Source organism: Mustela putorius, unplaced genomic scaffold (genome assembly GCF_011764305.1).
Source record: "Mustela putorius furo isolate JIRA1106 unplaced genomic scaffold, ASM1176430v1.1 tig00000580_pilon_pilon_pilon, whole genome shotgun sequence".
NCBI classification, from domain to species: domain Eukaryota; kingdom Metazoa; phylum Chordata; class Mammalia; order Carnivora; family Mustelidae; genus Mustela; species Mustela putorius.
Window position 1 is genome coordinate 3,632,833 of NW_025421423.1, and position 13,511 is coordinate 3,646,343.

Below are 13,511 nucleotides of genomic sequence, written 5' to 3' on the forward strand. Positions count from 1 at the left end.
GTGTTCTAGATATACAAATATGCAATTCATTTTTGTATCCTGACTTTTTGCACCCAGCGACCTTCCAAAAGCTCTATTTTTTTTTAAGATTTTATTTATTTATTTGACAGACAGAGATCACAAGTAGGCAGAGAAGCAGGCAGAGAAGGAGAGGAGGAAGCAGGCTCCCTGCTGAGCAGAGAGCCTGACGCGGGGCTTGATCCCAGGACCCTGAGACCATGACCTGAGCTGAAGGCTGAGGCTTTAACCTACTGAGCCACCCAGGCACCCCTTTTACTATTTTTCTAATAATTTGACCACAGATTTTGGGGGGAGTTTCTATGTAAGCAATCAATCTATAAATAAGAGTGGTTTTATGTCTTCCTTTTTAATCCTTACATCTTTAACTTGTGTTTCAGCCCTATGGTGCCAGCTAGCATGACCCATTAAACTCATTGCTGATTTTAAAGGGATATTTCTTTTTCTTCTTCTTTTTTTTTTTTTTTTTTTTTTTTTTTAAAGATTTTATTTATTTATTTGACAGAGAGAGATCACAAGTAGGCAGAGAGGCAGGCAGAGAGAGAGAGGAGGAAGCAGGCTCCCTGCTGAGCAGAGAGCCCGATGCGGGACTCGATCCCAGGACTCTGAGATCATGACCTGAGCCGAAGGCAGCGGCTTAACCCACTGAGCCACCCAGGCGCCCCGTCTTCTTCTTTTTTTTTAAGGTTTTATTTATTTATTTGACAGAGAGAGACACAGCAAGAGAGGAAACACAAGCAGGGGGAGTCGGAGAGGGAGAAGGAGGCTGCCCGCTGAGTAGGAAGCCCATGCTGGGCTCGATCTCAGGACCCTAGGATCATGACCTGAGCCAAAGGCAGATGTTTAACGCCGGAGCCACCCAGGCATCCCTTAATGGCTATTTCTAACATTCCACCTTTATGAATGTTTGCACCACATTAACAAGGAGATCAAATATCACCATTATTACCAATAATAGGACAAACTGACATGTCACACGATGTAATCAACTGAGGATACGGTGTCATTTGTTTAACATTCTTGCCCCAAATGTATATTATTTATCTCATCATGAGGACAAAAATGTCAAACATCCAAATTTTAAAATGTTCTGTAAAATAGCTGTCCTTCAGCTCCTTAAAAATATCAGGATCATGAAATAAAGTAAAGAGATTTGACAACTAGATATAATGAATGATTCTCAGCTGGATTCTGGGCCAGAAACAAAATTTCTATACATACGCATACAGAGAGAAAGATGTACAAGAGATAAAAAGTAAAACTGGCAGAATGTCAGCAAGTGGTGAATCTAAACAAAAGGTTTTAAAACTTCTATTTCTTATGTTAGTGAAATTCTCTTTTCCTTGTTTGCTAAGAATCTGTATCAGGAATGATTACAGATTACTGTACAGGTTACCGAGCTTCACCAATGCTTTTTTCCTGTATTTATGGAGATGACCATTCGGCTTTCTCCTTTCCTTTGTTAATATAATGATTTACATTTATAGATTTATTAATATTAAACTGTCCTGAGTTTCTGGAATAAATCCAATGTGGTTAGAATGTATCTTTTTTAAAATTCACTGCTAGATTCGGTTTGCTAGCCATTTTACATACATCTTGAGTAAGGCTGGCCTGTCATTTTCCTTTCTTGTTCTCTCCTTGGGTTTGGAATCAAGGTCACACTGGCTCACAGAACAAGGAGGGGAGCTGTCCCTCTTTTCCTATTCTCTAGAAATGTTTACGAAAGATTGAAATGATCAGTTCCTTGGAAGTTATACAGCAATGGCCTGTAAAATCACATGAACTCTACAGTATCATCTTTATGTATGCGATTTGTGAAATGTAGCATATAAAAAAGGCATAAAATATGTGTTCAGCTTAATGAATTACTGGAAAATAAATTACCCATATATCTGCCACCCTCTCAGGCTAAGACGTGAACTATTGTGAGCAACACAAAGGAGACTCCTCCACCCCCCCACCATGGGACCCTTTCCAATCATAACTCCCCCCTCCCTCAGGTGGTGATAGTTATCCTGGTTTTCTGGACAGTCTCTTGCTTGCTCTTAAAGTTTTTCTACTTACTTATACATCCCTTAAGGTAGAGTTTAATTTAGCCTCTATCTATCTTTACATAAACAGAAGGAGACAGTTTATAATTTGTTTGGTATCTTTCCCTCAAAACTGTCATTAGGATTCACCCATGTTGGGGCACCGGGGTGGTGCAGTCGGCGGAGCGTCCTGACTTGGCTTCAGCTCAGGTCTGATCTCAGCGTCACGAGATCGAGCCCTGTGTCGGGCTCCGTGTGGGGAGCCGTGCGTGCTCAGTGAGGAGACTGCTTGAGATTTTCTCTCCCTCTGCCCCTCCTCCTGCTCTCTCTCTCTAAAATAGATAAATCTTGGGGCGCCTGGGTGGCTGAGTGGGTTAAGCCTCTGCCTTCAGCTCAGGTCATGGTCTCAAGGTCCTGGGATCGAGCCCCGTATCAGGCTCTCTGCTAAGCAGGAAGCCTGCTTCCCCCTCTCTCTCTGCCTGCCTCTCTGCCTACATGTGATCTCTGTCTGTCAAATAAATAAATAAATAAAATATTAAAAAAAATAAATAAAAACAAAACTAAAAAAATAGATAAATCTTTAAAAATTGGTGCCTGGGTGACTCAGTCATTTAAGCCTCTGCCTTCAGCTTGGGTCATGATCTCAGGATCCTGGGATCGAGCCCCACATCGGGCTTTCTGCTCAGCGGGGAGTCTGCTTCCCCCCCTCCTGTCCCCGCCTATCTCTCTGCCTCTCGTAATCTCTCTCTCCCTGTCAAATAAATAAATAAAATCTTTTTTTTTTAAAGATTTTATTTATTTATTTGACAGAGAGAGAGATCACAAATAGGCAGAGAGACAGACAGAGAGAGAGATGAGGAGAAGCAGGCTCCCTGCTGAGCAGAGAGCCCTATGCGGGACTCGATCCCAGGCCCCTGGGATCATGACCTGAGCCGAACGTAGAGGCTTAACCCACTGAGCCACTCAGGTGCCCCAATAAATAAAATCTTTAAAAGAAAAAAGATTCATCCATGTTGTGGTATGTATGTATGTTGTTTCTTTTTCATGATTATGTACGTTCCCTAGTATGGATACATCACGATTTATTTATGTAATACTTCGGACATTTGAGTTTTTGCAGTTCGGTGACAATATGAACCACAATGCTATGCACAGTGTCGTCACTGCATCCTGGTGCACAGAAACACCGCGTGGACATACCTTGCAGCAGAATCTCGGGGTTGCAGGGTGTGTGTATTTTCCTCTCTACTAGAAACTGCCACATGTGTTTCCAAAACACAGGTGACAGTTCACCCTGTCCCCAGAAGCATCTGACAGTTTACGAGCTCCGCATCCTCACCACCACTCACGATTCCTAGCTCCTCACATGTTCCCCGATCTGGTGGTCGTGGTGGTATCTCATTGTGGGTATCTCATTGTGGTATTTCAATGCTGGTGAGATACTCCTCAAGGGGGATTTAAAATTTATCTTTTGTAACTGATTTCTAATTCAGTTCCATTTGGACCAGAAAACCCAGTGTATGAGATTCTATTTTGTATTTATGATTTTAACTTCTGAAGTCCTTCATCGGGGGGCGCGGGACAGGGTATCTAAGCCTGTTGTTCCTTGTTTCAGCTGACTCTAATTCATGGTGGCTCACATGCCTGATCTCACTCTGTAGGAGTTCTGTCCACATATGGGATGCTTTCCTCTGGGGACACTCCCTGTCTGGCTCTGCTGGGAACCAGAGGCACTAGTAGCCAGCATCCTGCTAGTCCCTTTGGACATTCTGTCTTGAGCCGACTCAGGCTCAGTTGGATCCTGAAAAGATCTGCTGTTAGGTTAAGTTATATGAAACTACCCTTTTGGGGTTAAAAAAAAAACTGTGAAACATCAGCAATTGCATATAGTGTAACCTATACTGGTAACCTTTGCCTACAGGACAAGCTACTGCTTTCTGTTCGCTTCCCGCTTCCCTCTCTCACACTCAAGATTTTCCCTCTCTTGACTCAAGATTTGCTTCTTTTTGTTGGGGAGAGGAGGTGGCTTTGGCCATTTCCCCAACGTCTTGTAAGCCCGGCAATGCATTACAAATTATATCTGATTCGGGAGTGAGCTATTTTGCTGTGGGGTGGAAGACAGGTCTTGGGAGTAGCTAGGCAACTGCTAAAAGCAGAAATCCCAGGATACGTATCTTTTTTTCCCAATGAGGAAACCAAGGCTCAAAGAAGTGAAAGAACTCAAGGTCACATGGCTGGTAAGAGGCAAGGTTAGGATCTGAAGCCACACGTGAGACCAGAAACCCAGGCCTTTCTACTTCCGCTGTCTACACCATCTCCAGAGGGCTGTGTGGGCCCGAAGCTTAGCCGGTGGCCTTACCTGGTTCAAGGGAATGACGAAGAAGGCCCCCCCACAGGAGCACTCAGTCACGACTGCAATGAAACAGGGGTTCACGGCGCAGAAGTGATTGTCTTGGACGCTGTGGGTGATGGGCACCGAGTCGTAGCAGTTCTCCTTGCTGGCTGGTTTGCCAAAGACGTGGCGAAACTTGGAGCTCCGGTACTGGGAATGCCATGACATCTGTGGGAAACGAACAGACAAGGCGGGGCGTGAGGCTCATGGCGCTGAAAGCAGGACACCTGGGGAGCCTCTCTGGAGAGGGCAGGACCAGGGCAGCGGTCAGCTCTATGTGGACAGGGCGCTATCAAGGGCAAGCAAATGAACAGGATGTCATTGCGGTGACTTCTGTGGCTCTGGTGAGATGGTGTATGATTATCCCCCACCTGTTTGCTTGTCATCTCTTCACCTGTCGATCCAAAGGGCAGAAACGCCAGAAAGAAAACTCCCATTTCCTACCGGCCCACCCCACTCCAGCCCAGCGATGTGGGTCACATTGTGTCCTCTGGACCCAGCCTGCCTGGGCTCCAATTCCAGCTTTGCCTCTTACCGGCTGGGTGAGCAAGTAACTTAACTTCTTCGGCCTCAGTTTTCCCATCTGTAAAATGGGGATCACAAAATCATCTGTCTCACAGACTTGTTGTGAGGACCAAATCATAGGTTCCTTGATCTACAGTCATAATTACTACCACGATTATCGTCCAGGCATCTTGAGCTTCCCTAGCTCCTCATTCGGCCTCATATTTGTTCACTGTAGTTACTGAGCGCCACTGCGTGACGAGGCCCTGTACCTGGCACTGGGGAATTGGAGAGAGTAAGCCTGAGCCCGCCTTAGAGGAGTGAAGAATCCTGTGGGAAGATGGGCCACTGGGATCCGGGGTACTACAGATAATAATAAAGATTAGTACATGACAGTCTGGGAGGGCTTCCCAGAGGAAGTGACAAGTGAGTTGTGATTCGAAGGATGAGTAGGAGTTGGCCATGTTGGCAGTGAAAAAGGTAAGGTGGGGGGAAGATGTCCCAGGCAGATGGAACAGCCTGAGCAAAGGCCCTGAGAGAGAAGCAAACATGGAATGTTTGAGGAATGACACGTGGTTTTATAATATTAGCAAGGAAATGTGAGAAAGAAAAAAAAAATATATATATATATGCATACACACAAATAAACATGGATATGGGACGATGGGAGTGAAGAGAGCACAAGCCAGAGGGGTGAGCATGACTAGGTCATGGATGGCAGAAAAGGGTCTCAGCTTCATGAGTGGCCAAACACATGTGGCCTTCCAGCCCTGCTGCGGCCTGGGTCAAACCCCTGACCCCAGGCTCTGGCCCCACTGGGTCTGCCCATCCACGCTCCTCATCTAGGCCAGAGAGAGCCTTCTGGACCCCAAGCCTAGCTGTATTCCTCACCTTCCTCCCCCTACCTGAGGTCACCCTTGGTCACTCTGGACTGACTACCGCCCTACAAAGGCCAAAGCCAGCCTGGCACTCAAGGCCTTCCAGTGAGGTTCCCCTCCGATATTTCAAGATGCACCTTTTCTTGCTCATCTTTTAAAATGTACTTTCTAGATAAAGAACCTTCTAGTTTCCTTTGTACCTGCTCTTGCATTTCCAGTCCCTTGTCTTCCCCCTCTGCTTGGCCTGCCCTTCCCAGTAATCCCTGCACCCATCTCCACAAGTCCGAACCCCCCCTTCTCCAGCACCCAGGGCCCTCCTCCAGAGTCTTCCTTGCTACCTCAGGTAGCAGAGCCCCTGTCCTCTCCTCTCTTCTACCCCCACCAGCTGTGTCTCCTGCCTGCCCTCAGGCCCCTGACACTGCCTGCCCTGATTCCTGCGTCTGGTGTCAGGGGTCACCTACTCTGCCATTGGCAGGTTCTTCAGAGAAAGGCCTGGAGCTCTGCTGCAGGAGTGCCCAGCACAGAGCTCTGCTCACCCCCAGTTTCTAGGAAATTCCCAAGGGCAGGCATGGTTGGCTGGGCACCCCTAGGATTAGCACAAAGAAGGCATCTGCTCTGTGGTTAAGTTCAAAGGCACAAGATTAAACTGTTGACATCAAGAGGTCACGGTGGGGGCGCCTGGGTGGCTCAGTGGGTTAAACCTCTGCCTTCGGCTCAGGTCATGATCTCAGGGTCCTGGGATTGAACCCCATGTCGGCCTCTCTGCTCAGTGGGGAGACTGCTTCCCCCTTTCTCTCTGCCTATCTCTCTGCCTACTTGAGATCTCTTTCTCTGTTAAATAAATAAATAAATAAACAAAATCTTAAAAAAAAAAAAAAAAAAGAGGTCACAGTGACTGGGGGTCTGACATGTGAGCCAAACCCTCCACAGGAAGCCCACCAGCCTCCTGGGACAGATCTGTCCTGCGTAGCTCAGACATTTCAACTCTCTTTTCAGGAGATACATTTGCTAGAGCTCCAGGAAGCCGCCCAGAATGCAGGGAGAGACTAATTGACGTCCATCTGGTCCCAGAAAGGATGTAAGAAGCCTTACAGAAGTGGAGAGCACACAAGATAGAAGCACACGGAAAAGCCACGGCCAGGCAATGGGGACAGAGGGAAAATGCAGGAACAAAGAGGTCACCCGGGATTCGGGGGAGCTGAGCTACTGAATGTGTGCTGTCAGGTCCTCCACACAGTGGAGGTGCTCCTCCGACGTGGGTCTGAGCCTCCTAGTGGCCAATTCGATAAGGGAAACCGAGTTGGAAAGGGATTTAATCAGTGTGTGGAAGATATAAGACACATGCTAGGCGTAGCCCATCTTTTCTCTGCCCTGCGTCCTGAGCGAAATGGGTCCTGGGCACCTTCTTACAAAAGAACAGCAAGGATCAAGATGTCCCTAGGCTCTTGGTCATTACATGGCAGCTGAGGAGCTGCCGGGGCTTGGGGTAGGAAAGCAGCGGGCAAGTCAGCAGGCTCAGCTCCAGGCCCCCCAACTCTGCCTCACCTTCAGCAGCCGCAAATGTTGAACATATGGTGTGACAGAGACATAAACCGGCAGAGCGAACCCCTGAGCAAGTGGGGCTGTTTGTCCCCGAGGGCAGTCTATCCGTCCCAACACCCTGTCCTGAGCAGCCCCAACCAGTGGTAGCCTGGTGATGGCCACCTATGCTCAGTGTGGCTGGAGCACAGGAACCCAGGCGGAGAGGTGGCCAGGGAGGCAGGACCCACATCATCTCAGGAGCCAAGGAAAAGGACTTAAACTCTCAGGGCAAGGCAGAGCTGCTGCAGGGATTCCAACAGGCGCCGAGGAGCTGAGCTCACTTTTGGGTGATTCCCTTGATTGCCAAGAGCAAGACAGCATGGAACAGGTGAGAGGTGAGGATCACTGGGGCTGAAGCAGGGCAGAGGGGACAGAAAAGGGGGTCAGGTCCGTGGAAAAGCAAGGCGGGGGGGATAAACTGGCGTTTGTGTCAAGTGCTGTGGGCAGTGGGGTAAGAGGGCCGGTGGTGGCTGCAGAAATCACCTTGACCTGAGCGGCATCACCCGTCTGGGGCCCTCCTGCCACCCCTGGTGCTCTCCCTTCACAGCCCGGTGCTCGGCCCCACACTTGAGGGATGGCTCCCTGCCCAGGGTCAGGGTCAGGGTCAGGGTCGGGAGGTCTCAAGAGGCCCAGGCAAGGACCCTCCTTCAGCTCAGTCACTCCACGGTAATGATAACTCACAGTTTTCAGGGTGCTTGCTACGTGCCAGGTGGCATTCCCCGTGCTTCCCTGTATGGACTTAACAGGTAGCTGCTACCTTGCTCCCCAGTACAGAGGCAGAGAAGTTGAGGTAGAGAAGCAAAGGAGAACCCACGTGAGGTCACACAGCGAGCAAGCTGGAGCTGAGGGCTGAAGCGAGCCCCCCACCCCCCGAGCCTCCAGCTCCAGGTTCCCGCAGATATGACAGTGATGAGGAGTCTCGTTCCTACCCATCCCATGCTTGATCTCGCCTCAGCCCGGAAGCAGAGGCATCACAACCGTTCTCACCACCACTTTACAGAAAAGTAAGGCTCAGGAAACTATGCGACACCTTCTGGAAAGAGGGCTCTTTGCTTCCACTGTTGAAGCCAGTAACTGTGGAACAGTGACAGAAAGCTAAAACTGTGTTCACGACCTTCTGTCCCCTTGCCCCCAACTCCACTCCCCAATCTACACCACCCTACCCCACCCCGGGCGCCTTATCTCCCCTGGCAAAGTTCTTCCAGACCTGTTGCCTCAGACGGAAACATGCAGAAGTGGGGCATAGGGCCAAGCCTGGCCGTGTCTCCCTCTGCCCGCAGTATGGGAGTATGCATCCATATACGTGGGTGAAGTCTGTGCAAATGTGTGCTGTGTGCAAATGCGTGCATGAGTGCAGCATTCACCATAGGCACGGGTGTGCAAGCACATGAGCATCTCTTTGGGTGTTCGGTGCATCTGGGCGTGCATGGGTGTTATCTGTGCATAAATGAATTTAGGGACTCAGCATTTCAGAGAATGGATTTTATTTCCCCCACAAGCAGGCACTTGCCTGGAAATGTGGACTGCAGTGGGCCCTTGGGACCTGGAGGGCCCTCGCCCATGGGCTGGGCCAGAACGGCCTATCTGGGCCAGGTTTAGCCCATGCCACCAGTCCCGTCCTGCCTGGTGCCATCAAGTGGGCCCACATCAAAGCCACAGCATGCCTTTCTTAGGTGTGGCAGGCTGGCTCACTGGGGCACAAAGTGTATGGGGGGGTGGCTTGTGTGGCTGCTATCCCCATGCGTGTTTAGCAGGCCTGATGCCACGGGATTAGGCTATGGGCTGAAAATTCCCTGCCCCCCCCAAAAGATTAGTCATCTCTGGGTTTTAACGTCCCATTGAGTTTATTTCTTAATGCCTGAGAGAATGGCTTGCTGCCTGTCCCATCCCTTCCAGCTCCCCTGCCAGGTAGGTGCAGGGTCTTGTCCCACTTGAGGGCAAAACTGAGGTGCCGGGGAAGTGCCTTGACCAAGATCACACTAACAGGAGCAATGGGAGGTGGGAAGCAGAAGCCAAGGCTTGCCCCAGAGGCCCCTCTTCCTGCTACACCTTCCTCTCTGACGAGTGTCACACACACACACACACACACACACACACACACACACCCCTTTCCCACTGGGCCCCCCAAGGCCTGTCTTCCCAGCCTAACCAGGTCTCACTGCAGGACAAGGGTTAGCTGCGGGGTGAGCTGGGTGTGGCACAAACTAGCATTATGGATTATTCTTTAATTGCCTGTTCCTGGCCTCAGGGAAAGCGTGACTTGACCTAATTTAGCATTAGACTCAGGCGAGAGTAGGGGTCTGGTGCTGCTGGTTACTATGATCCCTTTGTAAGCTTGTGGTTCCTCATGGAAGATTTGCAGTGTTATTTGTTCTCTTAAGACCTGCCCTGTGCTTGTGCCTTGGGAGGTCAAAAATCACCATGCTTAGGTCAATGCAGTTAACAGAGGGGAACTAGAACCATGGTTTCCTAGGCTTAAAAAAATGCAAAAAGGAGTGCCTGGTTGGCTCAGTGAGTTAAAGCCTCTGCCTACGGCTCAGGTCCTGATCTCAGGGTCCTGGGATCAAGCCCCGCATCGGGCTCTCTGCTCAGTGGGGAGCCTGCTTCCTCCTCTCTCTCTGACTGTGTCTCTGCCTACTTGTGATCTCTGTCAAATAAATAAAAATCAAAATCTTTAAAAAAAAACAGAGAAAGAAAAAGAAAAAAGACTACGGTAAGAAAAAGAATACTCTGAAGGTGATCTACAAAGACCAAGAGTTAACACCTAATTATGGGTGGGTCCCTCACCTTGACTCCAATTCCTGACCAAACTATTATCCATCATAGAGCTTATCCTGACCTTGACTCCAAACTTGACAGGAAATCTTTCTCTTTCATCCTGAATCCTTATCAGGGCCTCTGATTCACGCCTGAAGGAGGCAGGACACCTGGATCAGGAAGCAAGGCCCAAGTGAGGTTCAGGCACCCTGCTGTCGACACGTGTCTCTGCTTAACCAGCCATTCCCAAGGAGGCTTCCTTTCTCACCAGGCAGAAAGAAGAAACCACAGGTCTTAGTGACCTCCTGCTAGTGAGAATTTTATCCACAGTTTCTGCTCACGAGTTTCTGCTCATCTGAGGCCAGGCCCTGGTTTATTTGTCACTTCTTGGCATAATCTCTATTTTTGCCTTCCACGGGCCAGCAATAGGGTCTGCAGTGACACAGCGGGAGCCAGGGACCTGGGGCCTCAGGGTCTCACCCCACTGGCTGTTTTCTTCCTTCCTTCAGAGCGAGAAGAGGCCTCGTCGCTCTCCACAGAAGCAGGGGGATCACGTGTCCTGGCTTGCCCGGGATGTGGGGAGAAGAGTTGGGGGACGTACTCCTGATGCTAAAATGGAAAATGCCTGGGAAAGTCCTGGGCAAACAGGGGCAAGTTGGGCACCTCACCAACCTCAGGGGTTTCCAGAAAACTCTTATCTGATTCACAAACAACGATTCTGAGTCACTTGTAACCTTGACTCTGGCAACCTGCTCATTGAGGCCCAACATCCTGAACCAGAGCACGGCACTTTCAAAGCAGAACACAAGGTCTGTCAAGGAAGGTGAAGCTGCCTTAATTCAATCAGCAAGCTTCATCTGCTGTTGGTGCACTGCTTCTTCTGGGCCAGGCCTCGTGCTGACACCGGGGTGCAGGGACGGGAGATGGGCAGTGCTGTCCCTGCTCTGCGCCTGTGGACGCCACCCAGGGACATGGCCGAGGGCAGAAGTTGGGAGATGGCGTGATCTTAGCCTGCTAAAGCACGGGGCCGCGGGCTGCGACTCTGAAGGCACACGAGCATAAGGGACATCAGATCACTGGGTGTGGGACCCCCACCCCGGCTCTGTCTGACACGGGGCCCCTGTGGCTTCTAGATTAAAGCCACAATGAAGTACAAGGAAATAAAATGTAAAATGCAGCTCCTCCATCACCTTTGCAACATTCCACGTGCCCTACATGTGGCTACTGGGTACCCAGTTAACAGTGTAACTACAGAGTAGGTCCCCCACACCTATGTGACTTTGGGTGGGTGACTTCACTTGTTTGTTCCTTCACCAGCAAAATTCGGCACAGTAACAATTAACAGCTACCGCATCGCTTACTTTGCACAAGGTAGGCTCCGTGTCCTAACTCAATCCTCAAAGCAATCCCCTGTTATCATCCCATTTTTACAGCGGAGAAAGCTGGGGCCCCAGAGAGGTTAAGCAGCTTGTCCAAAATCACACAGCGGCTGAGCTTGGCATTTGAAGCCAAACTGTTGAGTCCTGGGTCCACACTCTCTCACGGGGCTCCCTGGACAATTAAATAAGATAATCCACACAGCATATGGAGTGATGCTGGGTGCATACTTAGTGGTCAACAAATGTTTGCTGTTAAGACTGCTGTGGTCCCAAATTTACCGCACTCTAGGACGTGATGTCGTATGTGTTGAGGGCCCAGCATTTTGGAGATCTGAGTAAAAATCCCAAACCAGAAAGTACAAAGCAGCCCCCTAGGCACAGAGTTCTGACCCCTGGTGCCCACCACGGTGGTGGAGGGCGCAGACAAGCACTCATGAAAAGCTAACTAGTAATCCCTCTTGGTCGAGAGGAACCTGAAGAGTGTATGTGTGCATCTCCCCGGCAGGGTCAAAGCCCTCGGAGGGAAAGCCGGCGGCCTCGCTCAGCCCTGTGTCAAGGAGGCTGGGGTTCCTGGTGGGTTCTGGGTGGGAGCGGTGCTGGGCAAGACAGGGGAAGCCTTGGGATTTCCTCCATCAGCACAGCCCAGCTGGCAAGTAAAAACAGCCCCGTCTCCAGGCTCTCTCTGCTGTGGGGCCCCTCCCCTGCGCCCATCTCCCTTCTTCCAGGTCTCCAGTCCTTCTGGTCCAGCACAGATGCCTCCCGGCAGGCCCACAGGAAATACAGCCTGAGTCACAGACAGAGCCAAGAAAATGCCTCTCTCCTCCTGATGAGATTAGGCCCAAGGGAGTGCTTCCTCCTGACATCTGACACTGCCCAGAGCCCTGGCACCAAAGAGGGACAGGGCACCTCCAGGGACAGCCTGACCTCCTCTGCCCCATGGCCCCCCACTGTCCTCTACCCCTCCCTCAAGTCTTGCAAAGCCTGGCCAGCCTTTTCTCTGGGCCTCACTCCCTTTCTGCCCCTACCCCAGCCCAGGGCTCCTTTCCTGACCTCACTCAGACACCATCATTTCCCCTAAGACCTACCACCCCAGATCCCCTCTGTCCTCAGAATCAAGCCCCCTGCTGGATTTGGGGTGTAGGGCCCCACACTCCACCGGCCACATCTCATCTCCACAAACTCAACCTTTAGCCAAAATGGTTTATCTGCCTTCCCCAGGCACACCATCTTTGCTCATGTCCCCTTCTCTCTGCCTGGAAGCAAATCAGCCCACGCTAAGTACTTAACTGGGCTCCTAGGATGCTCCTCGTTTCCCTCCACCTTCCTGGGCCCAATAGAACCACCACCAGCTCACCAGCCAGAGCACTCTCTATTCTCTGAAGCAGCCTAGAGCATGGAGAGAGGAGAATCAGGTTCAAATTCTGGACCTCAACCTGTCTCTGGGCCTCAGCATCCGCATGGGTAAAAGGGTATCCTACGATCCACCTCATGGAGGCTTACCAGGCATTGAACAAGGTAACGGCTGTAAAATACCTTGCAAACCTCTGGTACCAAGAAAGAGCTCAGCTGTGGTTGTGTTCTTCCCTCCCAGGTCCTGCTGCCCACGCTCCTGCCTGCTCCCTCCGTCCAGCCTTCCAGCCATCCGGCCATCAGACTGCCAAGTCCGAATGGTTCTCCCCTCTGCTTTGCCCACACGCAGGCCAGATCCCACAAGCATGTACCGGGGTGGGGGCACGGTGCAGGGGGACCCACCTGGCTCCTGGACTCCTGCACTCACGCCATGAGCCTCTTCTGAACCCCTCTCTGGACACAAGGAACAGTGGGCAGGGCGGGGGGTGCGCTGAGCCTGTAATTTTCCTAGTTGGTATGCTGGTCAGGTGGGAGAGCCCTGATTCTGACACCAGTCTGCTCCCTGACCTTGGGCAAATCTCCATCCCCTCTAAGGTTTCGTTTTCTCAGGCAGGTAATA

General features: G+C 50.6%; 1 protein-coding gene across 2 annotated transcripts in view; it reads right to left on the minus strand.

Moving 5' to 3' along the window:
- Nucleotides 1–13,511, minus strand: part of CORO2A (coronin 2A) — a 53,854-nt gene that overhangs the window by 21,122 nt on the left and 19,221 nt on the right. For both annotated transcript variants that reach the window (XM_004747678.3, XM_004747677.3), the window contains exon 2: nucleotides 4,411–4,611. In XM_004747678.3, the coding sequence (XP_004747735.1) occupies nucleotides 4,411–4,611 (201 nt within the window). The remainder of the gene's footprint in view (nucleotides 1–4,410; nucleotides 4,612–13,511) is intronic.